The following is a 26578-nucleotide window of genomic DNA, read 5'->3' on the forward strand; positions in this document are numbered from 1 at the left end:
GCTGTTGGTAACAGCTGGCGAACTGCACTGCTTCAGACAGACTTAGATGCAATATAGGTTGCTATGCATCGCCTATGCCCTGGAATGCGGCCTTGCGCTACCTAAGTAATTGAAATGTGACCGTGGTTAGCAAATAGGTTGCCTATCTCTGTATTAGATGATGTGCTCTTTTTGACGTGACGATAAGTGCAGGGGGGCGCAAACTTTTTGGCCATCGCCTAGGGTGGCGCATGTCCAAAAAGGTTGAGAACCGCTGCATTAGATAAAGTAAGTCATGAATCTCTGCTATATCATGTAAAAGGCGGAGCCGTCATCACACAATGTACCAGTACCGGTACTTCAAAAATTGTTATATTTTTGTTAGCCTATTTGTCTTAGTAGTTATTGTAATGTCATGTCTAGGTTAGGAACTTTGCTTAATATAGCGACTTACGCATAAGTTCCTTTTAGTGGAACTGCAAGATACTAGTCACACAGAAGGAATGAAGACGAGAAAAAGAAACAATTGGAAGTTTATCGGGAGGTGGAATTAATTCACCTTTTCTTGGGACCACTTGTGCTATATTTGCATTCCTCCTAAAGAAGAATTAGACCTCCAGCAGCAATACTTTTTCATCGTGAATCATGAATGAATATACACTGTTATATATTATACAGTTGTCCCAATGTCGTTTTTAGAGCGTGAAGAAACTTATGCGGTATTTTGGCAGCGCATTGCTTTGGGATAGGTATGGATGTAGGTGAATTTAGAAGCTGGCATGTAATCTGATTTACAAAGGACAGCATGTAGTGTTGTAGATACTAGGTAGGAGGTAAAATTACAGTCTCGCTCGTAAATGTACAGGAGAGAATGTAGATTGAATATACCAGAGGTTACAGTAACATTACCGTCTGGCATGTAAAGCTAGATTACCGGACGGGTGTAAGTTGAATTTACATTGAGTGACGGTAATGTTATATTACTGCCAAGTGGCTGGCCACCCTGCTTCCAGACATTTCGTGGTAAATCGAAGTAAATTTTTTTTGTGTACTATTTAGATCAGAGGTCCCGACCGACAAGATAGGGACCAAAGACCTGATTCGTAACACAGGTATTCATGAGCTCCCAGATTGGCGATCAACATTACATGGATAGCATGGCGGGGTGGTGCAAGACTTTAGAAAGTCTTACGAGGCTAGATCGGCACCTTCTTTGTTCAGCGGCATGTGCACGACATGCCCTCATGGGATCCATATGTAGGCTACAGATCGTGAGTATGCAGGAGCGCAACAGCACTTCGTAAGCCCTCCCCAGAAAACGTTGGTGTAGGGCCCCCTGGGTGATAAACCGAACTTCTGGGGCTTCGCCCTCAGACCCCCTTCGCGCTATACAATTTTGGCCGCTACTTATCTTCTATATTGGGTGTCCGTTTAGTGAGCTTGTTGCACCTGTACGCGGGTATCACGAAAAACATCTATAATTCATGGTTTAATCGGGAATCGCATATATATTGCTATGAATTTTTATCCTCTCTCTGCTCACGTAATCAGATTTGCCGATAGAGCTGAATGAGGTGTGTTAGAAAAGGTAGGACCGGTAAATAATAATTAAACATCTTCCGGCGTACCCGTTGGTATAGTGACTGCGGTACATGATGCTATTTCGTTACATCCTATCTGCTACTTCAAAAGATATTGAAGTCGCCCGCACTTACTAAACTAAAAGAAGGACACGATTACAAATTGGTATTTCTATACTATGGCAAATTATGTTCCCTAGAGATGACATTTGTCTTGTGGGGCCCAGATCGCCAAGACAGGAAGATTCAGTGCCAGCCATTAGGCGCCTATGGACAATTCATAAAGTTATCGGTCACCATAAGGGCAGCCATTTTCGGCCAAGGTATTGTCGCTGCTTTTCGTTCTGGTACACTTCTCGAAGTCGCTTGTTATATGGCCTGTAACTTCATATGTCTTGTTGCTTCGTGGCGCGGTAATGGCCAACGCCGAAGTGCTCATTTCTATAAATCATGCGTATTTTTTGTTTGGGGACGGTACCCAATAAACAAGATATTTGACAACGTTAAATCGGGCGCAGCGCGAAATTTCTTTGGAAAAAGTTGTATAAATTTCCAAAAAAACACTCCAGTTTATGTTAATTCACGAAATAATTTCGGGCCCCCTTCGAGGTCGTGCCCTTCCCCAAATTGGGGGATGTGGGGTGCGACAGGTATGGTCCTGTGTGTATGTATAAAATGAGTCGGTGTATATGCCACAAAAAAATCAAGGACACAAGCAAACAACGTCATATTTGCCTGTTGAAAATGTTGAGAAATCAATGACTTCCTATTTTTCCAGCCTTTTGAACTGTTATTTTCATTTAAAATCTGGTTCATACAAGTAGGTAAAATGATATAATTACAACGCACAATAAACACGATAGTACTTTATTCAGTTATGAGTTTTATGACATAGGCACTTAATGTGAGGGTTGATCTTGTTTCTGATCTGAAAAAGTCTTAAATGCTTAATTGCTGATGGAGACAGATGTATCAATGAAGCGGTCGATGCATACTCAATACATTGCGGTGTCATCACCATTCTAGTAATTGCAGGGTCAACTGAGTTCATATCCTATACCAGTTTAGGAACGGTCGTGTTTGAAGTGCTTTTATGAAGCATATCAAAAATGAAAAGTGAAAAGGCACATCTAAGCGACTACGTATTTCGATATTATTTCTTATCTGTTGCCGTGCCCAAGGGAAATAACTTTCAATGACCGGGAAATAACTCACGCCTGAATTCAAAGTATTCATCATACCGTATCCATTGGTGGGCACAGGTCGAATCACGAAAGTTGTTGTCGGCTTTGTTCGTTTTGCGCGTAGGTAACAATTTAGGCACCAAACAAGAAGGCATATGAATATGATGATTCCAGCAATTGATAGTCCCACAATTGATCTGAAATGAACCCAATATCAAACATAATAGTACCCACAACAGAACGTAATTCAGTGCCATCACCCGTTTTGCGATTAAGTCACTTTCACTCTGGCTTACTTTACCCACACACACACACACATACACACACACACAACACACACACATACACACACACACACACACAGCAGGCCTAGTTAGTTGATCGTCAGCTAACTAAATTAGGAGTTTGTACATGTCTGAGAGATAATATTATTTTTCGCCTGCACCATCGAGATGCTTTGTCGACGGAGTTGCGATACTACCCAGCAAACACCCGATGTCCAGTTGACTTCCTGCGGAAAAGACGCAGGACGCCCAGTGTTACTTCCCTGGAGTGGATTTGTCGACTACTAGAAGCGTCCTAAACACTTCCTCAGTTGGTCTACTATGGACGTGAAGCGACTCCATATGGACTCATTGGATCTGCTGTGAACGTGACGTGACTCCCTATGGATGCGTCAGACCTACTGTGGACGCGACGTGACTCCCTATGGATATGTCATTTACCACCTGTCCTATTCCTCAGGATTACCATATCAGGACTCCCCTCCTAACCTGGTGCAATTACATGGAATTCAACATCATATAAACTAACGAACTGTTTATATTGGGTTACTGTAAAACGACAATTGCAAAATACAAGTACAACATTAACTAATGAACTATTACTGGTAAACAAAGTTCAGGCTTACGTGAAAAATCGATCAGGAAGTCACTACGAATAAATGTGTCAGTGGGAATTTGCATGTAACAGCAAGTTCTAAGTCAATTTTATATTACCATTACAAACATTTCAACTGAAGTGCATCATGAAATTAGAAATAAACGTGTCACATGACTTAGAAAAAGTACAACTGCTAATACAACTAAAACAGGGAAAAGCATGGAGCAATCATAAGTAAAATTTACATTGCATATTATAAAACGATGCATCATTTGCACCGCATCATGTTAAGAGCGCGAGTACGTATTCGCAATAAACTTGGTTGCAACAACAGTTTTCTTCTTGGTCTTTGTTTTGCCTGAAACATATACAACAATGTCAGCAAATCATTTGTAGAGCCACTCTGCTGACATAGCACATGAAATTTGCGTCAGAGCTGCTTCAATTTCTATTCCCTCATGCATTAATGGACGATTCTCACCGCTTTAGCGCCCCCTATGGACGGATGGCGGTCATAATTTTGCCTCCATAAGGCTACCATTGTGTGCAGAAATATTGCAGTTGTTTTTCCTTTATGGCGACTCGTTACTGCGAATGCATCAGTTGTTAGTTATTGCAACACTACTAATGCCTGATTTCATGTCATTGCTAGCGAAATCCAGACCCTACTTCTTCATTATAGCTGTTTGAGAAGCCTTAGCGTGTGACTGTATTTTTGCTTTAACTGAACTGCTGCTGACTTAGTCTTCTGATGTCACTAGTAACAGTAACAATTTACACAGCAATGTATGGAGCTTGTATTTTCTGAGTTGTTGACGGGTCTACCAGAGTTCAGTTTTGCAGACGTAGACAGGATTGCCAGTGAATCGAGAGGTAATGGAAATAGCAAAGGCTGAATCTTACATAAGAGATTTTAGAGGCATGTTGTAATTTATACTAGCAGAGGTCCTTGGTAGATTTATTCAAGCACTCAAATTAGGCTCCTAACTGGCTTTGAGAATTAGACTTCGTGACTTTGCAAGTATCATCAGAGATCCTGATGAGTTTGAGCATGTCAGTATCAGAACAGTGTTGTTGGGGTCAATGCTTGATATTGCATATTGTCAAAACAAAAAATTGTGCTGGAAACTAAAATCAAATAACTTGTCAACAAATTGTTTAGTAATAAACAAATACGAAGCTTTACAATATGACTACAAATTGCTGTCCTTGCAATGTTTCCAGTTGCACTGCCCCAGTCCGATGATTGTCGAGTGCACCATACACTGCTGCAGTATTTCATGTTCCAGGTGCAGATGTGCCTCATCGAACAGCCACAACGCCACGGACCATCGATGATCGACAAGGATATTTCGAAATCTGATGAAAAAGCTAGATTGTCATGGACACCTTGCTCATTTGCGGGATATGAAAGCGTCATGGCGACCCGGAGATCTTTCATTTAAACTGGGTTTAAACTTCCCAGCAAACACCCGATATCCCATGGATTTACTGGTATGTCCACAATTGTTCCAACCCGTCCCACCTCCCAAGGTTAGTTACTGAGGACTTGCTCAGTTTGTCACAAATTGGACGTCCAGTTATGTAACTCCAGGTGACTTCCAGTGGAAGAAATTTTTAGAATCTTTCTATTCCCGTCACCAATGAATATTCCAGAGGATGTCATGGTAGTCAGTCACCTGGATGCCACGTACATGGGAGTTCATCAGGATGCCCCTACTTGGATATCGTTTTCATGGAGTCCAGCTGGCTTGTTCAAAATAAAGGCTCTCTCTCTGTTCAAAATGGCATATTATCATTATTCATCCCCACGTGGGATGCACATGCACATCTCGCGGACGAAATCGTAAGACATATAGGCTATATAGCCATTTATTGGTGTACTGTTTTTTTTAAATATATCGCAATCTTGCTTTGTATTGATTCAATGAAATTGTTAATAAGCTGAACTATAGGCCTAAAGAGGCATATAGCAGGACCCAGGCGTGCACCTGCACCTGCACAACTGCACAGTGCACATCATGGCGAAATACGTGTTCTGAATATGTATACTATCCCAATATGGTGAAATACAAGAACAAATGTGAGCATCAAGGTGGAATTGTGATGCATGTGGCGGCATCACAACGTGATTCAGTAAGCATGAAACGCCATGACCAATTGACCATTCGTAGCACACAACACGTCAAGTCTGGTATCTCAACAATCGCGGCCCAGACAGCCTTCTTCCTTCTCCGTCACGTGATACCTGCTCAGTGCAGCGCGACGGCGCGTGCTTCTGGCATTTCAATCTGAGTTGATGTCTGTGTGACTGATGCGACGAGTTTCTTAGAGATAATGGACGCAGACAAAACAGTCATTAGTCATTGATTAGATTGAGAAGCTGTACGAAGCGAAAGCTGAAGACTTGCTGTCTGTTGTTAGTGTTGTTGATTCAGAAACTCTACCCGAACCGCTCCAACAGTGAAACAGTTTGAAATGGTAAGAGTTCTAATTAATAATGATATAGAATGATGCGTAAATAGACTTAACCACCGTATACACTTCTTGTGAGCGTAATTTAGCTTCTCCTTTTTCGTTGATAGTTTGTGTTCAATATCGATATATGGTAGAACACTCATTGTTTGTTACGCCTCGTTATTTCTTGGAATGCAGATACGCCATACTGTGAAGTGTGAACACGCAGTATGATTGAAACGCCATAAACGCCTATTTGCTGATTCATTCCAATAGCATGTTTTGCTGGTCGGTAGACTGAATGTTCCTCAAGATAGTGTTGTATGTATTTGCGCGGTCATACCATAGTAATTTATGTAATAAGGCATTTATATATTGCTTGATCACTGGCTAACTTTATATGGATTGTACTAGTTTGGTTGCGCCTGAGACTGATTGCCGCCATTGTGGATTATTCCCAATTAACAACTCTTGCTGACTTTTCCTTTAAAAACCTGATAAAATGAGTACATTTGCTGAAAAGTATGTCCCATATACAACCTATATGGGTAATTGATTATGAACAAGTGCAAGTTATACTTGGATAGGATACCATGATTGATTATTATGTAGTTCATTATTAATGACTATGCCCCTTTGTAGTACATGATACGCTCTTGCCGTGGCCAAATTCACCCTGTATACATAGCCGCACCCCGGACTGGAATTGGTGGTTGTTTTCGACAACATGTTGTGCGTGACAGACACATTTCTCGCATGATAGAAAAATTTCATTCACGTGGCGGAAATATTTTTCGCTCTGATTCGATACTGAATTACTTTTGAACGAGAAGATGTGCTGAAATAGACCTGGTATACACCGGACTAAAGTTACACCATATATTCGCTGTTGCGCAAATGCCACGGTTGCTTGTGTTCATTGTAAAGCGCAAGCGCCTTATTCTGCATCTGGACTATGATATCGCTTTGTGCCGTCAGCATAATTCATTAATCGGCGTGATCAGATATAAATGCTCGCGTGACAACTGATGTTAATATACAAGCATATTGTCTAAACGTGATAGAAGACATTATTTAAGATTATGTTGACTCCCTCTTCAAGTTGAGGAAATGCATGTGCCGCAATCAAACCCTCAACTCAGAGCCGCGGTTTGGCCTTTATCGTATCGCCCAGCGAATCTCGGCTATCAAAATGAATTATTGAATTACCATTGATGACGTAATCATATTCTGGGTGATTCACAGTAGCCAATATTCTCGGCGAGAATTTCTCGCCAACAGTAACCTGATAACTGATTAGTGTGTAAATGTACTATAGGCAGCATGCTTGCACCCGCATAGGTTTGTTTTTGTTTTTCGTACTGTCAGATGACTTGAATACAACCATTCTGATTTTTTACCTAGATATCAGCAATGTCCGCTGTTGGTGAAGACCACGTCAAGCAGACTGCACGAAGAATGCATTATAAAGTGTGTAGTGTACCGTCAACATAATGAAGTACTTAAATACATCATGGGCTTCAACTTGACAAAAAAAGAGCACGGAACAAGTGTTGCCTGTATAATATCATTTGCTGTAAGTTGGATGGTAGGCCTACCTATCATATGCGAAAATCAATGTTCAAAATCAGAATCTATTTTCAGGCACCGGATGCGAAATCCATTCATCAACAATGCGAAGTGTGGCGCCAGGCCTAGGCATGAAAGTTGGAAAGCAAACGATGGTAAAATAAATAGCTTCGATACAATTTGCAAAAACCGAAGGTGGTTGAAGAATTTAGTGTTGGTACTCAATCAGTCGTAGCATCATATCATACATTTCTGCTCAAGTTCAAGTAGCAGTAGTGAGCGATTGCTCAAGTGGAAAAGAAAATTAAGAAAATTGCACGAGCATCAAGAAGTGGATTAGCCTGAATTGTGGAATTCTTTAGAGTGTAATCGTAAGTGGCCATTTCCGAATATAGGTATAGTCAAGGTGAAAGTAATATCCTAAATTTCTGTTGAAACTACAAGCGGAAATAAAAAATTGCGTTGATAAGTCTTCAAGAAATTTTGAGAAGTAAATTTGGTCAAGGTTTTACCATCATCTTGCCACGAAATCGTGACTATTTCTGAATATAGGCAGTCAACGTATATCCATGTTGACTAGCGCGTATCTTTATGTTGAAGATGATCAGCATTGGAACCAGGCGCGTAGCCAGCCGAAAAATATGGGAGGGGTTTGAAATGAAGAGGGCGGGGTTTTGATTTTTATAGCATCAATTCATTAGGGTAAAGTAATGCGTAAATGACGATTATACAATCGCTTCGCGTTGACGAACTTACGCGTATGATAAGCTTGCCAACGTGTCCGGAAGTGCTGTTAATTAGCGAGTCCCTGATCTCTCGCGAACAATTGAATACGCGAGCTTTCTCAACGCGTATTACGCGCATATCAACGCATATTACGTAACCTCGGCGACGATTTGCACAAGTCAAAATGTCCGAGTTGTTATGGAATCTGTTCTATAATGGCACCGATTTCAGGTGGTTCAATTTCAAACCTTTCTAATCTTTTATAACTCAAGCATTGACACACATCTTCCGATGGTTATGTTCAAGTATTAGCGAAAATCAATCAAGTATGTACGCACCGTCGCACGTACATGTTTGAGGTCGATTGCGGACATTCCATGTCATTCAGTTTAGCGATGTCATTATTTAATCATAATCGCAAATCCGCATACAATCCATCGAGAGATAGGAGCCAAAGCATGCTAGGCTTGAGACGCGATCGTTAGGCTAGCGATGATATATTTCGTATCAGGCATATTGCGGATGCGATTGTTGTGTAAGCCAACGATGATATGGTGCGGGACAGGCAAAGCAGATGCGATTGTGCAGGCGATGGTATAGTTCGCACCGGGCCTATTGCAGATGCGGTTCTTCAAGCCAGTAGAACTAGGCTTGTTAGAGACGTGATAAATCAGGCTAGCAACGATTGCCGAGCGCGCGCCAATCGATGACTTAATTTCGCAATCATCTCAGCGAGATCGATTCTCGTTAGTTTTTGCCGTGCTGGGTGCAATCGTTCCTAGCCTGATTTATGACGTCTCTAACAAGCCTAGTTCTACTGGCTTGAAGAGCCGCATCTCCAATAGGCACGGTTAATTGGCCGCGCGCAAGCCTGGCCTGGCTGTGTTGAAGGATTTTGGCGTAGATTGAAGAATGCCGTTTGAATACAGTGTTCTTCAGATAACCTGTTGCTATTTCTTTGTTCTTTGTTGATATTAAGCCGTCAAATTGTAGATCAAAGTTGCGTTGCGGTGTATCGGTGAATGCGTGAGATTAAGCATCCAATTGTTGAAGCATGAACCTAATAGAGTTCTAGATTTGATGAGATCGCGGACCACGCGACAATTATGAATTACGCGTCGCCAGTGAGGTGAATACTGCAATACATCCGATATTATTAACACTGATTACGCGCGTTCGGAAAAGCGACGCGACAACTTGTAGCTACACTGTGACTGTGACTACATTATACGATATAACGACCTTGTCTCCCTTGCACGCACGTGAAAAAAAGCCCTCTCTCGTCTACTGTGCACACGAGAGAAGACGCGAGAAAAAGGCCATCATATGTATCGGTCATATCATTGCGCAAGAGCGTGCTACAAATTAGCTAGTGCTACCGACCGACGAATTATTGAAATGCATCGAGAGGGGTTTCGCGTAAATGGAAGGGGTTTCGCGTTTCAAAAGTGGGGTGTTCCGACCCCCGAAACCCCCCCTCTGGCTACGCGCCTGATTGGAACCCAAGCAAAGCATCAAATTTCTAATCGAGTGTATGTAGAGATCTATAAGGCATGTAAAAGCTGCTTCCAGTACAAGCAGAAAATTGAGTTTGAAAGAAATCTTGTAATTTGTTTCATAGAGTAGATTTGATCTCGGTCAGGAGTAGCCAACCCGTGGCTCGCGAGAAGGTTTTCAGTGGCCCGCGAGTTAATTATCGAAATAAATTGCAATATCAAAATATAAATTAGGCAGGTAATTTATTGTGTGCTTGCAAGACCAACGAAAATTTGATTGTCCTGACCGCAAACTTTGAGATGTTGATGACGAAAATATCAGTTCCGACGCATTGGCGTAGCCAGGGGCCATCCACATTTTCGTATATGAACATAAAGTAGAATATTTTGTCGCAGATTTATTTGACTTGATACTTTTCTTAGCTCTTCGCGCGATTTATTGTCACTCGATTTCTAGCTTTTATAGTATTGTTTCCCTCCCATGAAAATTAAATATGCGCCCAATCTACGGAATTGAGCTCAACTATATTCACAATTATGTGAGAACTTGTTGTCCCACATGCGACTTCGCGCCTGCACTCGCTGAAAAATAGTCGTTGATGAAACCTTTGCGCAAAATGATAGACACATGTTCACTGAAATCTTCGATTATTCGTGTCTTGGTCAATTAAGCCCTGCGGTACACAGATCTGGTCAATTGAGCCCAGCGGTATACAGAGGTGACCCACAATATATGCAACATTATTATTGCCAGAATTCATTCATTAACTTTGAAAAAATTTCGCGATTTCGGATCATATCGGTTCTATTCTAGCTGCACCTATATTCGCAAACAATGGAATTGTCAATAATATGGTGATTTGGCGGCAAAATACAGTTAAAATCAATAAAACAGTAGCTCTTCTAACAATGAACTAAGTCGGTATTTTTCTATGCTACCTATAATTTACTCGAACACTGCGGCAAACCTGGGTATGCGTTGAGGTAGACAAAGTATGTTACTGTAAACGCGGACGTTGAAATTTTCTTCATCGTCTTAAATAGTGATTCAGGTTTCCCTCAAGGCCAGGGATCACTTGAGTCTTTTGTGATGCACTAGTGCAGGGCCGGCCATTCCGTGGCCCGCGAGAAGGTTTTGAGTGGCTCGCGAGGTAATTTCCGAGCTTGGTAATGTTATAAAAAAAAATGAATTGCACAGATTGTGAACTTGAAAGGCCAACCAAATATTTGATTAGTCTCGCCGCAACACTTGAGATGTGATGACTAAAATATCAGTTACGACGCATTGGCATTTCCATGAGCCAGTCACACTTTGGTAGATCTTCGTACACTACAAAGCAGAATAATTTGCGATAAATTTATGAAAAGTAAATATTTTCTACACGCTTCGCGCAACATGTAGTCATTCGATTTCTTGCTTTTAATATTGTTACCCCTTTTTGAAAATGAATGAACGCCTAATGTATCAGATTGAGTCTAACTATATTCTCGATTACGAGACAAAGTGTCGTTCAACATATGCGACCTGGCGTTTGCGCTCGCAGAAAGACCGTCGACTATGAAACCTAGGCACAAAATGATTGATGGATGTTGATCGAAGCTTTCGAAATTGATATGTCCAGGCGCTGAATAGTCCAGTCCTGGCAAACTGAGCCCAGCGATATACTGCAAGCCCGCAATATAGTCAAGTGACAATATTATTGAGCTATGAACTTCGAAAACTTTTTGCGCGGCTAGTGGCCCGCGCAATATTTCGGCGTTCGAATGTGGCCCTTTGACTGAAAAGGTTGGCCAGCCCTGCACTAGTGCGACCACAGATATTGCAATTATATTTTTGTGAAACTATTGTCTTCGCCATGTAACTTGCATGTATCAGTTCCGTTTTGGCGTTTGTGCTTCTGTTTTTGGTAATTTTTTCATAGAACTCGGAACGCAATATGCATTTTTTCCGCACTCGATATTTGCAGTGTTGGGGGATTATTTAATGGAAGTATTTCTCACGGAAATTTCAAACGTTGCATTGCATCAAGCAAGCATTGTTCAATCTATGCAGAATTGCTGGGCGGTCTGTATGTTTGACAGCCCTGATGTAATGGAATTTGGCTTCTTGCCAACATGGGTGGTCGAAGTAAAAGTAGTCAGTACTGCTCAAGTAATACATAATTTCTAGTGAAGTATATGTAGTGGTTTACAAGACATGTTAAACCTACCTCAAGGAAGCCGTTAGTGTGATGTCGTAAATTTGGTCGAGGTGTCGCTTGATTTTTGCATATAACCGTAAGTGGCATTTAACAAATTAAAGTATTCAACGTTGGGACTCTGGTGGAAGTAGAAGTAACAGGAATTTATACTGGAGTATGTAATGATTTACGAAGTATGTTAAAACTACTCCAAGTTGAAATTGAAGTTGAAAGGTACTCGAGTTGTTTGAAAATGGTAGATTTGGTTGTAATGTTTCATTCTTTTACCATGTAATGGTCCGAACATGGGTAGCCGAAGTAAAAGTAGTCGTTTTGGTACTTAAGCTGAAGTAGAAGTAACATCATAAATTTCAACTGAAATAGAAGTAGAAATTTTCAAGGCATGTCAAGATTATTTCAAGTGGAAGTAGAAATATAAGTTGATAAGTACTCGAGAAGTGGTCTTCGTCGAACAGGAGTTAGTTCTCAAGCAGACATATACCGGTAAGTAACGTAAATCTGCAGTGAAGCATAGGTAGCACTTTTCAAGGCGTTGTATAACTACTTCGAGCAGAAATAGGCAACATACGGAATTTACTGACATTGCTGTATATATTTCAGCCACAAGCGCCGAGAAAAAACGTTTTGGTGCAGCCACTTGTGATTGACGAAGAAAAAGAATAGGCACTCGACATCTGCAAACGGTGCTTGTAGCATGTAGCACTTCTTGCAGAGTGAATTCTTACTGAACGCTTTTTGTAATGCTCGTTTTAAATTGTTGCGGTTACTTTATTCCTGCGATACCATTCTTTCATTTCATCAATCTTTTGCACATGGACTGTTCCATTAGCTTAGAGTTGTCCCAACAGTTACAGTGTCTTATATTCCTGTGACACCTTTTTTATGTAATTAATGCTTTTTTACTTTGACTATTTGTCATTAGTTTGAGTGGTATTAGCAGTTGCTGTTTGCTAAACTCCTGTGACACATTTTCTGTGATTGCTTGTCGCAATATGATTTTTTACTTCAGCCTTGACTGTGTTAAGTGGTAGTAGTTCTCGCCTTATTTCACATTTTGTGTTTCGTAAATTAGATAGTTGTAGTTTCGTTGATATTAACCAATATCGTATTTGTATTTTGGCAGTATCATTCCCCACTCACCCAATATACGCTGTGTGTGAGCTGATATGATGTTGTATCCCATGATGTTAGTCGTGAGGCGTTGAACCAGGTATGGAGTGGAGATGATAAGGGGGCGAATGACACTTCCATAGGGAGTGGCGTCATGTCCACAGTACGTCAGGCGTGTCCATAGGGAGTGACGTCATGTCCACAGTACGTCAAGCGTGTCCATAGGAAGCGGCGTCATGTCCACAGTACGTCAGGCGCGTCCATAGGTAACCACGTGACGTCTAGGCCAGGTCAGACGCGTCCATGACGAGTCTCTCCATGTCCACAGCACGTCATTGCGGACGTACTCAGCGAGTGGACAGGACGTCTCTAGTTGTCGACAAACCCACTCCAGGGAGGTAACGGCCGGAAGTAACCGGATGTCCTGCCAGCTATTCCACCGGAAGTCAACTGGACATCGAGTGTTTGCTGGGTTAGTTCTCCACGGTGGACACATCCACCAAGCCGCTAGCCAACTCCCAGTTGTGTCCCGGATAGCTTTGTGCATAACTGGCTAGCTCCTAGCAAATAACGAACAAATTGTCAATATATCTGATAATTTGTCAATATACAATACCCAACAGAACTGTTGAATGTTATTTCTATGTTTATTGAGCAGATAAAAAATGAATGGGTGAGCAATATAAAGCAGACTTGACTTGTGTGTATGTAGCCACTATGGCCATGTGGCGTGATACCAATCAAGCATTTACAAGTTACATAGTTCTTATAGTAATAAAAAAGTTCACTCTGAAGAAACAGGCATGATGGTGTCTGCACTCGTTATTCACAGTGTCAGTCTATTATTAGCATGTGTGCTACTATAATTTCCTCATCTGAAGGATCGGGCATATGTTCTCTAATTTTCTCTCTACTCACTCAAATTGCCGATTTCCCAAGAGTAAAATCTGAAAAATTTGCCCAAGTTATCGATAACCTTCTAACAGATGCAGTGGACAAGTTGAATCGAACACCAAGGTCTTTCACTCCAAAGCCGTTGATGAATCCGACAAAGAAATAAAAACAGTTCGTCTTGCAATGGCAAAGTTTTTGAATTTGCCTTTACATTGAAATTCTTCAATATACCACTTCTGACATCATTTTTAACAGCTGATCAAAGTGGAACAGTTGCAGCTGTGGATGAGACTATATCAAAAAACTTCAAAATCAATCCGTAACTTGAAAATCCAGAGTAATACAGAAACATATATCATCAGATGCCTTGAATCGTGCACAAAATCAGCTTCTCCAGCTCGCTACTTGAATCCCGAATTATTCCCTTTGCTTTAGATGACTTTTTGAAGAGGGGAAAATCTTCTTCACAATACGTGTGATCCAGCAATGGCTGTTGTAGATATGGAATCTGATTGTTGCTACTTGGGCCAGGAATTTCTTCTGGAGTATGATGTCCACTACAAATACAGTTAGATGCATTAATAACATGCCGACAGAAATGAAAACATTCATGGTTATGGTATATTTACGATCAACTAAAAATAGCAGTTATTCAAGTACATCTACGTTTTTCAAGTAATTAGTACCTTTTACTAAATAATTAATGTTGGTGGCATAACCAAGTGCAGAAAATAATTTAAAGTAAACAATCACAAATGAGCCGAATTAGATAAAATGTCTGTCAGCTTGCCACACACTAATATTACTAATAATGTTCAGTCATAATGTTTGTCGCAGTTCAAGTGATACAACAGCTTGGGATTGAGCTCTGGATTTTGCTGCACTAATCATAATAACCAGTAATAATTTTACGCGATTCTAGAATGGCCAAGCACTCCTTGGACATTTTTCAATGAGTTGTGCAAGTTATATTTTTGGCTGCAATGCACTCTACATATTGTTGGAAAGGCAGTATCAAGTAGTGATTGGACTCTCCCTTCCAACCAATTGATATATGTGCCGAGTTCGTGAAATGTACCAGTCATTGTTAAGAATTGAAAGTAAGTTGTAGCATCATATCATGTCAGTTTACATTGATCTCACCTCTGATGCATGTGCAACACCCTTCTTGATGGTGACGACTTCATCCACTTGAATATCCCAGGAACTGCTCCAATTTTCGAATAGTGACGTCTGCAAGACAAAATCCTCGTCAATAAAATGTTCCCTTCAAGCACGTGTATTTCCAGTTATCTAGACAAAAGTCAATAGCAATGTTATCACAGGGTTGTAAATGTAATGACTCGACTAGAGTCAGACCCGAGTCACGACTTTCTGATGACTCGACTTGACTCGAGTCATTTTCTGAAAATACGGAAATGATTCGACTCGACTAGAGTCAATTTGTGTATTGACTCGACTTGGACTCGAGTCATTGCGCATTACTCGAACCAACTCATATGACTCGAGACTCGGACGGCCAAGGCCAACATTTCATGTTAATTTCGAAGAATAGTAAAGTAACCACACCATTGGGATTTGGTTCTGATACTTGAAAATGCGACCAGAAATTGCTAAATGGGAGTAAAATTAGTATATTATAAATGCAAACCATTAGATATCACTAAACAGAGTTAAAAAGGGGGTTAATACCATGACTCGGACTCGACCCTCTGCTCTATAACTTGGACTGGGACTTGACTCGGTGAATTGAAAATAACTCAACTTGACTCGAGTCAAGACTATAAAATGGAGATTGACTTGTGACTCGGAGCCTTGTGCCATGGTTACAACCCTGCGTTATCACAAAAGAAAAGGAGAGAGTATAATCTGATTGAAACACTTATGGTAATTTACTCACCTAAAAATTCGGCCCGACTTCACGTCAAATTTTTTATATCCATTTCTTCCGGTGAAAAGATAGATTCATGGTCTTTCTTGCATTTGAGAACCACAACAATGATAGTGTGATCTTCCTGTCACAGTCCACGATCCCGCATCTCCATTCATGTCTGTTATCTCACAGTCACAGGCAATATAATAGGTTGTTTACTGTAAAAGTTCTTTGCAAGAAACCAACATGTCCATACGGTATCAAACATAAACTGTATTACACGAATAAATTAAATTAACTAATTCTAATTACGTAAATACACGACCAGCTATTTACAAATATATGTGCACTATATCTTAGGAGAGGTTAAGTTGATATGCCACGTTCTCGGCTTCTCGTTCTAGTGAGTAACGAGTTGTCACAACACAAACCAGTACCGAAAGACTTCGTAAAACGACTGAAAATAGGCAGTTTTTCGCTCAAAAAGATTCCAATCTAATATTGAACGTGTTATTTATCTTAATTTAGCATCGATACCCTGAACAGCATCAAATCGACAACCCACGGAGATAAATAACGAAACCAACTCCAAAACTGCCATCTGCGCGCATGAAGCACGATTCACCGGCCGCCATCCGTTGACCATAATGGCGGCGCTCGTGAGCAAAAATGAAAATCGTGCATTGTGATCCGCTACTTCTACTTGTGCTGAGTGATAATTTATGACGATACTACAATGTCTACTCGAGTACGGGAGCTTCTGACGTTGTGATACAGAGTATGAAACCCGTCAATCAAATTATATTGGGAAACACCTCAAGTACATACTTCAGTACTTTCCAGAACTTCTACTTTACCTAAAATAGTTTTGATAAGCCATGTATATCGCTGCTTGAGTGCTTGAACCCGAGTAGAAATACATTGCGTTACTCTTACTTGTACTAGACTACGCTACAAATATTTCTAATTGAGTGCTGAACATGATTGCTTTCCTTATCTCTGTTTAAAAGCATACAACTACGACATTCCTCAAGTCTCCATATTTTGACCATGTCGACACTTGGAAGTAGTTTGATGTCTTGTAAATCGCTATTTATACTATTTAGTACGGTACTAACGATGAATACTTTGACCACCTTTATTTGGAACTTATCACCTACTACAACTAGGGCTTGCCACGAATCTGAATAGAGCAACGATAAGTCGAAACAGATGATCTTTTAGGGTACATAAATTGTATTCAACAAGAATTAGAATTCCGATTCTATGTACCACTGCGAGGCCCAAAAACATAGATTCGTCATATCGCAGAACACGGCACATGTAGGACGTAGCTACGCACGATCGTGTGAATGACAAATGTATTGTCTCAAAGTACAATAACATAGGAATTATCTTAAATCTAAAAAACATTCTTCGATATGATGTAGAGCCGGTATTCATTTTCTTCGAATTCGCATACGAGATAGATATTTCAACTTTTCCTTGTTCATAATGTTGTCACATCATATAGAGCAGAGGCTTCAAATTCAAATGTGGTCCCAGGTCAATTTCCGGATTTTTGACGACGCAGCAAGATAGGGATATTCAATGTATAATTTCCATGTAGGCCTTATTTGACGGGAGCTTGCAGACAGGCATTCCACAAACATCTCGAGAATATAATTTACTATTGTATTATTCACGTTTGACACGAAAAAAATCACAGTTTTGAATATTTCAACAAAATTATTTTTGTGCTTGGCATAATTTGTTAAAATAATGAGTTATAGAGATGATGCAATAGGATGCATCATGACATCATCAAACTCTGGGTTATACTATTTCAGTTGGTGGACCTTTGACGTGTCACAGTTGTATTTTAAAATCTACTGAAATTTGATCTGGTATCAGAGCATTTGAGCGGTGTAGCCTAATCCGGGTTTTGATATAGTCGTGATAAGTAGGCTGTTGCTACTGTCATTACCAAAGTCAAATTAATTCAGAATTAGATGTTGGCTTCGATTATTATTGGAACATATCAACAACTTTAGCCATAGTAATAGCATTGTTTCTTAGCCTTAGCGATCGCACACTTCACGCTACTCATAAGATTTCTAGCAGCCCAAAATTTATTTTCAACACAATTTCTGATGGTACCTATATTAAAATCAGATAGTCAATTCACATAAAATTGCGCATAGCACGAGAACCACAGCATATAGGTCTAATTCCACGATGCATATCGTACCACAAAAGGGTCTACGGGCCCTGTTCAAGAACCCCTGGGATAGAATAGAGCACAAAATCTTCTTTTAGAACTTTTTACTTCATTTTGAAGTGAATTTTACAAGCCTGGTAAATGGCTAATTGTACAGTAGAAATTCAAGGCGTTGCAACTATTTAAACTCCGGTGCAAACAATATGTACTTTGACCACCAACTATGATTAAACGCTAAGAATGCCTACGCAACACCTCGACCAAATCTACTTTTTCAAACTTATTATTTGTATACTTTCCAGAAGTGCATTATCTACTTCCATTTCGAGTAGATCTAACGCAACTTTAAAGTTGTTACCTCTAGGTGTGTATAAATCCATAACATTACATCTACTTCAGTTCAAAAGATGATTACTTTCACAGCCTCTGGTTTCCATGAAGTGTATTCAATGTTTTATACCTTTTGACTTTTTCCTGAGGATGACGCAGCACCGATTTTACAGCAACGCTTGTTCCATGTGGCAGTAGTTCTTCCGAACGTTTTTGGTTCCAGTCATCAAGACATACTTTGTACAGCGTTCTTGACGTTGTTGAACACTATCAATTGAAGACATTGCCGATCTAAATAATCAAAGATATTATAATGTTTGTAGTGAAGCCATTTGTCAAGAAGCCAAGCCAGGAATCTAGAATATCCTGTAAAAAAAAAGACAATGAAGTTCAAGCTGGACCATTCGCACATTCTACTCACTACAATGACTAATCAGTAGGGCTGAGCACATTGGTATGGTTACTCAAATCTCGAACGAGTATCAATTCTTATGATTCGAGCCAAGTATGTGACTATTTTCAAGACAGCCTACTGAAATTACACGCTCTGTGCCACTATAACAATGCAGTTTATAATAAAATTATAGTTCCACCCAGCACGTTTTAGCAGCCCGATTGCGAACCACCGTCAATTGTATATTTCCGCATCATCGATGGCACTTTTTTCAGGGTAATAAATTGCTAATTAATGAAATATCATAAATCATCATATATAGTTCGTAACTTCAACTTACATAATTTAACATCTTGATCCATGAACAATGCACCACTGCGGCGCCTTCCTCTGAAGTTTAGAACTACATAACATTGCCTGTTCAATATCTAGTCTCCTGGTAGAAATGAAGTAACTTTGTATACACAAACACAGATATGTCCCATCCATATATAGTAAGAATCCATTGATAACAAGGTTGTGTTTTCTTATCGACGGCAAGATGACCATGAGCAATCAGCCTTCCTTAGGGCCCATCCATAACCTACTTTTTTGATACTGCTGCAATGTAGGCAATGTTTCCGTGTATATATACTAATATCGAAAGTTATAATCAAGCAATAAAAGTATGCACGGAGGCCGTGCCAACATTGCGGTAACATTGCCAAAAACCCGTCTGCACCAGGCCATGAACATGTTAAGTTTATAGAGTTTATAATTGGTTTAGTGTTTGAGTATCCTTTGATTAGAGCGAGGTTAAAGATGGGCTAACAAACTATTATAATGTTGTTCCTAAAATACCCTAAATATAAACCAATATTGCCAAAAATTCTTACATGTTCACTGAAAGCCTCAATTATTTTATTAACGCTATTATAGATGGTTATGGTTATATACTGTTGTGGACACAAAAATACGAAAATAGATGTTAATGTGATGCTACAATCTTCATGCATCCACAAATTCAGCAATCTCACATTCCATAAAGGAACATTCCACATTTCTGTAAGCCTATACATAACATTTAAAAATTCAGTATATACCGATATGTTATAAAATACCGGTACATTACTTTATGCGGCATCTGGTTTGCTGATTGGGTCCTGCAGTCCTAGGAAATCCTTGTAAAACTTTTCACAGGATGCACATGAAATGGCAAGTTATTGCTTGTGAGACATTATGGAACAGAGCACAATAAATCAGACTTCTATGATCAATACATTATCATATAGTATCAAATGTAGCCTACTACAAGAATTATCGGCTTGCATGAGTTACCAATTACCAGCGGGTCGATCAATTCCGTCTGTAGGTGATATTACAGCCGTGTCACTATAATCATATAATCGAATTCATTATATCGCATCAGCAGTTCATGATGATCGAGACTATTGCTGTTTATTAAATATAGCACTCAAATACCAAGCTCCCTGCCCTTCCGGTACTCATGATAGAGACATCTCACAGTCCACGCTGTTAACGTTTCCAATTATGAACTAAACCATTACTGTGATAATTCGTCCCTCCGCCATTGCTACATACGGTGATCAAATTGAATTACACGCGCGGCGCATGCGCGATGCTCGCCAAATAGAAGAAGGCAGGCTTCTGGTTTTATGGTTGGATGAATCTGAAGCAACAGGCGTGTTCGACTCCATTATCGAAATAGCCGAGAGGATTGCTTACTGCGTTGTTCCGTGATTGGAATAGTCATCACAACCCCATCATGACGATTATCAAGTTCTGATATCGGAATATTTCACATGCATTACGAGTATTTGCCCCTGATGTGGGCATTTTCGACCCAGTAATGTCACAATAAAATAAGCCACTGTGTCTCTGTATCGCACATTATATCGAGCCTCTTTAGCACTGTGCGACCGCAATGGTCGACAGCCGGGCTTGTGAAGTTCCACGCGATGAGAAAGTCACACCATATCAACATCCACGGCTTCACTCCACTAGATTTCACTTGTATCATGACTGTATTCAACACAACTTATTCAGCATTGACTGCAGAATAATGCACATTTGAGTTCATAGAAACCATTTCCCAGTAAGGACATCCAAATCAACTCCTGTGTTGGTGGCATCCAGGCATCACACTATTATGACATCCACTGGAATGGTCATTGGTGACTGGCATAGGAGCACTCTTAAAGTTACTTCCTCTGGGGGTCTCTTGGAGTTACATAATTGGACGTCAATTTGTGACCTACTGAGCAAGTCCTCAGTCACTAAAAGTGGAACGTGGGACGACTGGGCACAATTGTGGACGTACCCGTAAGTCCGTGGGAGATCGGGTGTTTGCTGGGTATCGTGAGGTCAACTAGTCTGCGCCTCCGATTTTGTTCACCTTCCATGCTATCCGTGATTGCTGAGCGCCTAGCAGGATAGCTGCGGATACCAATTTTCGGGCCTTTGGTATGAACCGGCCGGGGAGATCGAACCCACGACCTACCGATCGAGAAGCCGGAGGCATCACCATTACACTATCTCGCTCGCTCGCTCTGACACACGCATACGCACACACACACACACAAAGAAAATATGTAGATAGAGAGAGAGAGAAAGAGGTAGTAACGAAACAAAAAACTTTCCGGAAATATTTTAGGTTTATACCCTGTTCCAAGCGATCCACCACCGGTGTACGAACCTCCACTTCCACCTCGATATCGGTAGCCTCCTCCGCGCCTTCTTCCATAGACATCTTAATTATAGATATAATACATTGGTAATGTGGTATGTGGTATTGTCAGTGGTAATGTTTGGTATGTTAACTTTGATGATTCAGATATTCTGGTTCGCAAACGAACCTGATTAGAATCTACATCCGGAAGGTTTGCAGTATTCTTAACATTTTTCAGCAAATTCCTTTCATCACAACTTCCGATCACTGGCTGCATTCGGGTAATGGCAATAAATGGATTTTGTCAGAAAATTGAAATGAACACGGGATCGACTGAAAGTTGATTTATTCTCGATAGTGTTGTTTAAATAACACAAACCTTTGGTTGCTTACAACGAATCGGCTAACTGCCGTTACTACCATTTGTTGTCCAGCTAGGATACGGGCTGTTCTAAAACTGAGCAGCATACCATAGACTGATTTTCATTTATTACGCAATTCTTGGTCGTGGTGCAAAAGACCAACAGTTGATAAGCGCCAAATCTTTCTTTTTAATAAACAACAACAACTGAGCGGCATGTGAACTAGGTCTGATACAACGACTAAGGGCACCGGTCTTGAAGACTTCGGTCATATCGGGTCTCCAAGTTTATACCACGTAATAAATGTTTGGCAATATAAAACATTTTCATTTTGGTACTTAATTCTCTCTCTCTCTCTATCACTCTCTTTCTCTCTCTCTCTTTATCACTCTCTTTCTTCTCTCTCTCTCTCTCTCTCTCTCTCTCTCTCTCTCTCTCTCTCTCTCTCTCTCTCTCTCTCTCTCTTCATCAAGTGGTACGAATTTGTTCATTGGCTCCGACGATTCTCTGAGCAGCGGAACAATATTAGGTGTAAAAGAAGGGACCTTTGGGTTCAAAACCTACCAGGTATCCATTGAGAATTTACTAAAGCTACGGAACTAAACCAAGCTAAATGAAACTACGGAATATATTTGAAAAGTTACTTTGTAATCGACTAATCGAGTGTGCCAAACCTGCATTTAGTGGGGGTGATTGCCATATAATACCATTCGATGATCGCTGCGATGACCTTACCTGGCACGTAGCTTGAGATGAGGAGGAGAACCAGAGTTAACGGTATAGTACTTGATGTATTTCGTAGATTTCCCATAGTCTACAGCTGAGTTATGAATTTAACTCTATTCTGCAATAAACAATTGATTTTTCTGACTATCAGTATTTCGTACCTCGAGAGTGAATGATTTCACCTAAGATAATTTTTCTGATTTCCTGAAAACGGGATGATATATGAATGGATGATACGTTTCTAACAATCATTTGATTAAGTTTTACTCGGCCTATGAATATATATCACGTAACTGTAACTCAATCTCGACCTCCCAGCGTATGGAGTGTTACACACAAATTTCCGTGTTATGTGTATGTCATGTAAAATAACAGTTCGATAATGCGTCGAGAGAAGCGTTGTATGCAAGGGGAAGTCGCGACTGCGAAATCGTGACGTATGCGTAGAAGATGCAGAAGCGATGCGTCATAAGACTGCCCGCGGGGATGTTTCAATTGAGATTTCAAATCAATATATATATCAAATGCCGGCCAGTGGAATTTGCTCGTAAAATTTCACACTATAATCGGCACTTCTTTTATTTTTATCTTCTCAAGACACACAATGTACAATGAGATACACAAGACACGTTGCGATGTAACGAACATATAGAAGGATATCGAAACGACCAATTAAGTTCTCTTACTTTACCGTTCATTTTGCCGTAATGTCAGGTATAGCAATATTCATTCGTTCTTGATCACACCCGTTCCAAGCACTTTTCTATGGTTTTTTTTCGGATATTCCTCCGGGCTCTTGTATAGGCCTATATAACTACGCTGTAAAAAAAACGACATAGGGCAGGAGCCCTGATAAAATCCTTGAAATTTGAAACGTACTGTACTGCCGACATTCAACCGGGGTCTCTAGCCTAATTATTTATTTTGGAAATAAGATGTGAGAGGACTTCAACTATCATTCGAGTCGAGTAGAGAACGTACAGTCATTATAGTTTCGATACTATTCTCTCATCGTTGAAGCCTTGAAATCTCGATCGGTCTAATCAACAGCCTTTTCCAGTGGCGGCTCGTCCTATAGGGCAACTGGGGCATTGCCCCACCTAAAATTCTGTTCAATAACAATTTAACCATTTATAGACGCACACGCACAGCAGTCAATATATACCGAGATCACAGCGAAACCCGCGTTCTTCTTGTGCTTTCGCTAACAAATGCCCATACATAGCGAAGTCTCTGCGAAAATCGAATTCTCTTCTGTGTTTTCGCTTTGTGAATGCCTAGCCGGGGCTTGCCCCGGTATAGCGCTCATAACAAGCTTTCACTATCTATTCTCTCAAAGCCGCGCACAATAAAGAAACGGTGATTTACTCTCTCCTATTCGTAAAATGGCCGAGCAAGTGGGGCAACTATGCCGGTCGCCCCTAAGGTGTGATGTAACAATCGTATCTATATCTGAACTCGGTTACCGTGATATGCGTTGAGTCGACCTTTTCTGGTATATGTCGATTTTGACGGTGTTTCGCACCATGATAATTCTTGAAACTTGGTATGCTATGTCGTGAAGGTAGTATTTAGCACTGCTCCAAGTTTCAGGCTTGCTACTTAAAGATAAGGGTAGTAATTTCGTTTCCGAAGTTCAGTGTGTGCTGATCTATCATGTACATTGTACAGCAAACAGATTTTACTCAAAAGCCGGTATTGGTCTCCATTGATTTTGACGATGTTCCATACCGAGATCGGTCATGACATTTGGCACAGTAAAGTCTTAATGTTAGTATCGACCGATGTAACAAGTTTTAAGTTTGTCACTGAACTATGTGGGTGGTAATTTCGTTTCCAAAGTCGAGTGAGAGCTGACTCTTCATTTATCGCTAACAGATTTACACAAAAGCCGTTATTGGTCTCTATTGATTTTAACGATGTTCCATACCTAGATCTGTCATGAGCTTTTGCACGGTATGTCTTGATTTTAGTATCGAACGCGGTGCCAAGTCTTAAAGTTGACACTCAATGATTGAGGCAGTTATTTCGTTTTCGAGATCGAGTATGGTAGAGATGTGCGCTGATCTGATACTTAGCCTACCTATATCATTGCGGATCTCACGCAAAAGCCAGTGTCTGTCTGTGCTAATCTAGTCTGCGTCCCATAACGAGATCGGTGATGATATTTCCAATGGTATATCTCGATGATCGCATGAAACAGCTAACTAAGATTCTCGGTTTGCATTCAAATATTCTCATAATTTAATGTTCGCCAATGTGCATTTCACTGTGAAATTGTGGCCTTCAAACCATTTGCTTACAATCCCCTGTCAAATGCGATGGCTATTTCATTTTCGATGTCGGCTAACAGCTGATCATTCGATCAGCCTATTCCTCGATCTATTTTACTCAAAGTTCGGTGTTCGTCTGTTTGTATTGATTTTGACAGTGTACCATGCCGGAATGGGTTATGAGATTGCGAATGCTACTTCTCGATGATTTCATGTAACAGTATGCTAAGTTTACGGCTTTCATTCATGTATTTATCGATTAATATATTTTCCAACGGCGATTTCGCAGCAGACTTATAGACAGTAAGCCGTATGTGTTGCGTCACAATCTACAGTTTCAAGGCCAAAATGTACTATGTTGTTCCGAGACCGAAGTTCCGAGGCCGCTGTCCTTAGTTCTTCAAAGACCATTCAAATTGATGTTCTGGATTCAATATGACAGGCGCAATCTATGAGATAACAATAGCGTATGTGTCCGAAGTCGTTGACCTTTGCAGTTAGGCTTACGCAATCTCTCGAGTTCTAGTCATTGGAATTAGTCTGGTCAAGTCAAGTGCGAACATGAATCGTATTGAATCTTTGCTCCGTACGTAGGCTAGTTTACGAAGTTGCCTTAAGCGTAAATTAGAGGTCTACAAATTGTCCAGTCCATTGATCCAATCGTACGCCGGGTACCTCCGCTTTGGTTGCCTATCACCTGGTCGTAACTCGTAACCACCAGCTCAGTGGTCGTAGCACACCAGGATCGTGTACGCAACACTTTCGGACGGGCTTAGAAAAATTGGGGGCCTATCGATTTGCGTAATCTCTAACTATACCATGAAATCATAACGCATGCTACTAAGGATGGCCTGATAATTTATTCGTGGCATAGGGACGATTCTTAGTTCACGTACATTATGTAAAATATTCCTTTGATTAAAAAAAAATGAATAAAACATTTGTTACGACACTTGAAGTCACGGCTCACCGGCAAACCTCTCGCGGCACCTACGTTAAAATCACTGTTGTCGGGAAATTCATGTGACCATCATATTAAAGTTACTTTTTTACGTTGGAAAACGCCATTGTGACGTCATGTTAATAAAAGTCGCTCGCAGCCCTTGCCCCACCACCCGATATTGTCACGAGCCGCCACTGGCCTTTTCCAAACATGTGCCAAAACGTTACGCACGCTTGGAGAAACGTTCGTTTATCCGAACTGATTAAGTCATAGCATTGTTGTTTGTATAGTATTCATGGTGTTTTTCGACAGCAAAGTTCATTTACTCATTTACACCTGGTTGGTATTCGTAACTTCGATTCCGTAGTTGGGGACTTGTAGCACGGCCCACTTGTATAGGTTATACAAGACAGCGGACTAGGAGTAGGGTTGCATTTAAAACAGACGGTGTTACGAGCTCGTTTGGATACAACGAGGTGTTGCGGAAATAGGGTGTAATAGTATTAGTCGCGATGACTTTAAACTATAGCATTGGTGCCAGAACGTCACGCAACATAACATCGGTATCACGATTCACGGCAAGCGAAGACACGTGTTTTCTAATTGTATCTTAACTGCGCAATTAGGACTAGAACTACTCACGTTACAAATTTCGCAACTAGAACCAAAGCAAAAATTAGTCGACGGTCAGATATCTTGATTGATAGTTTGTATAAGTCTGCCGGTTCCAT

The 26578-nt window shown here is 40.5% G+C and overlaps 3 protein-coding genes and 2 long non-coding RNA genes across 9 annotated transcripts in view; 1 reads left to right on the forward strand and 4 right to left on the reverse strand.

The window, feature by feature from the left end:
• LOC145440141 (uncharacterized) overlaps nucleotides 1-23235 on the reverse strand; it is a 28437-nt gene extending 5202 nt beyond the window's left edge. The window contains exons 1-3 of the mRNA XM_080317728.1: nucleotides 22641-23235; nucleotides 21537-21624; nucleotides 2801-2940 (exon numbers count right to left, since the gene is read on the reverse strand). Of these exons, the coding sequence (XP_080173854.1) occupies nucleotides 2801-2940; nucleotides 21537-21624; nucleotides 22641-22716 (304 nt within the window). The 5' untranslated portion in view covers nucleotides 22717-23235. The remainder of the gene's footprint in view (nucleotides 1-2800; nucleotides 2941-21536; nucleotides 21625-22640) is intronic.
• The window catches only part of LOC145440598 (protein LKAAEAR1-like), a 245280-nt gene that overhangs the window by 200822 nt on the left and 17880 nt on the right, over nucleotides 1-26578 (reverse strand). The window lies entirely within an intron of this gene.
• Nucleotides 1-26578, reverse strand: part of LOC145440592 (uncharacterized) — a 233858-nt gene that overhangs the window by 136098 nt on the left and 71182 nt on the right. The gene's annotated exons all lie outside the window — the stretch shown is intronic.
• LOC145440142 (uncharacterized) lies at nucleotides 3548-21498 on the reverse strand. 4 transcript variants are annotated; one of them, XR_013915438.1, is made up of 5 exons: nucleotides 19216-21498; nucleotides 18612-18772; nucleotides 15979-16129; nucleotides 15222-15371; nucleotides 13813-14635 (listed from the first exon to the last, which is right to left on the reverse strand). It is a non-coding gene; the product is annotated as an uncharacterized LOC145440142 (long non-coding RNA). The 4 variants fall into 4 exon arrangements; XR_013915437.1 differs by having other exon boundaries at nucleotides 15222-15311; nucleotides 19216-21497; XR_013915440.1 differs by lacking the exons at nucleotides 13813-14635; nucleotides 15222-15371; nucleotides 15979-16129 and adding an exon at nucleotides 3548-3983 and having other exon boundaries at nucleotides 19216-19311; nucleotides 19987-20616.
• On the forward strand, nucleotides 5772-13239 carry LOC145440144 (uncharacterized). The gene is made up of 4 exons (XR_013915441.1): nucleotides 5772-6106; nucleotides 7487-7658; nucleotides 7727-7806; nucleotides 12675-13239. It is a non-coding gene; the product is annotated as an uncharacterized LOC145440144 (long non-coding RNA).

The sequence above is a fragment of the Botryllus schlosseri genome, chromosome 6, assembly GCF_051294905.1.
Source record: "Botryllus schlosseri isolate E-star chromosome 6, Bs_hap1, whole genome shotgun sequence".
Classification (NCBI taxonomy): domain Eukaryota; kingdom Metazoa; phylum Chordata; class Ascidiacea; order Stolidobranchia; family Styelidae; genus Botryllus; species Botryllus schlosseri.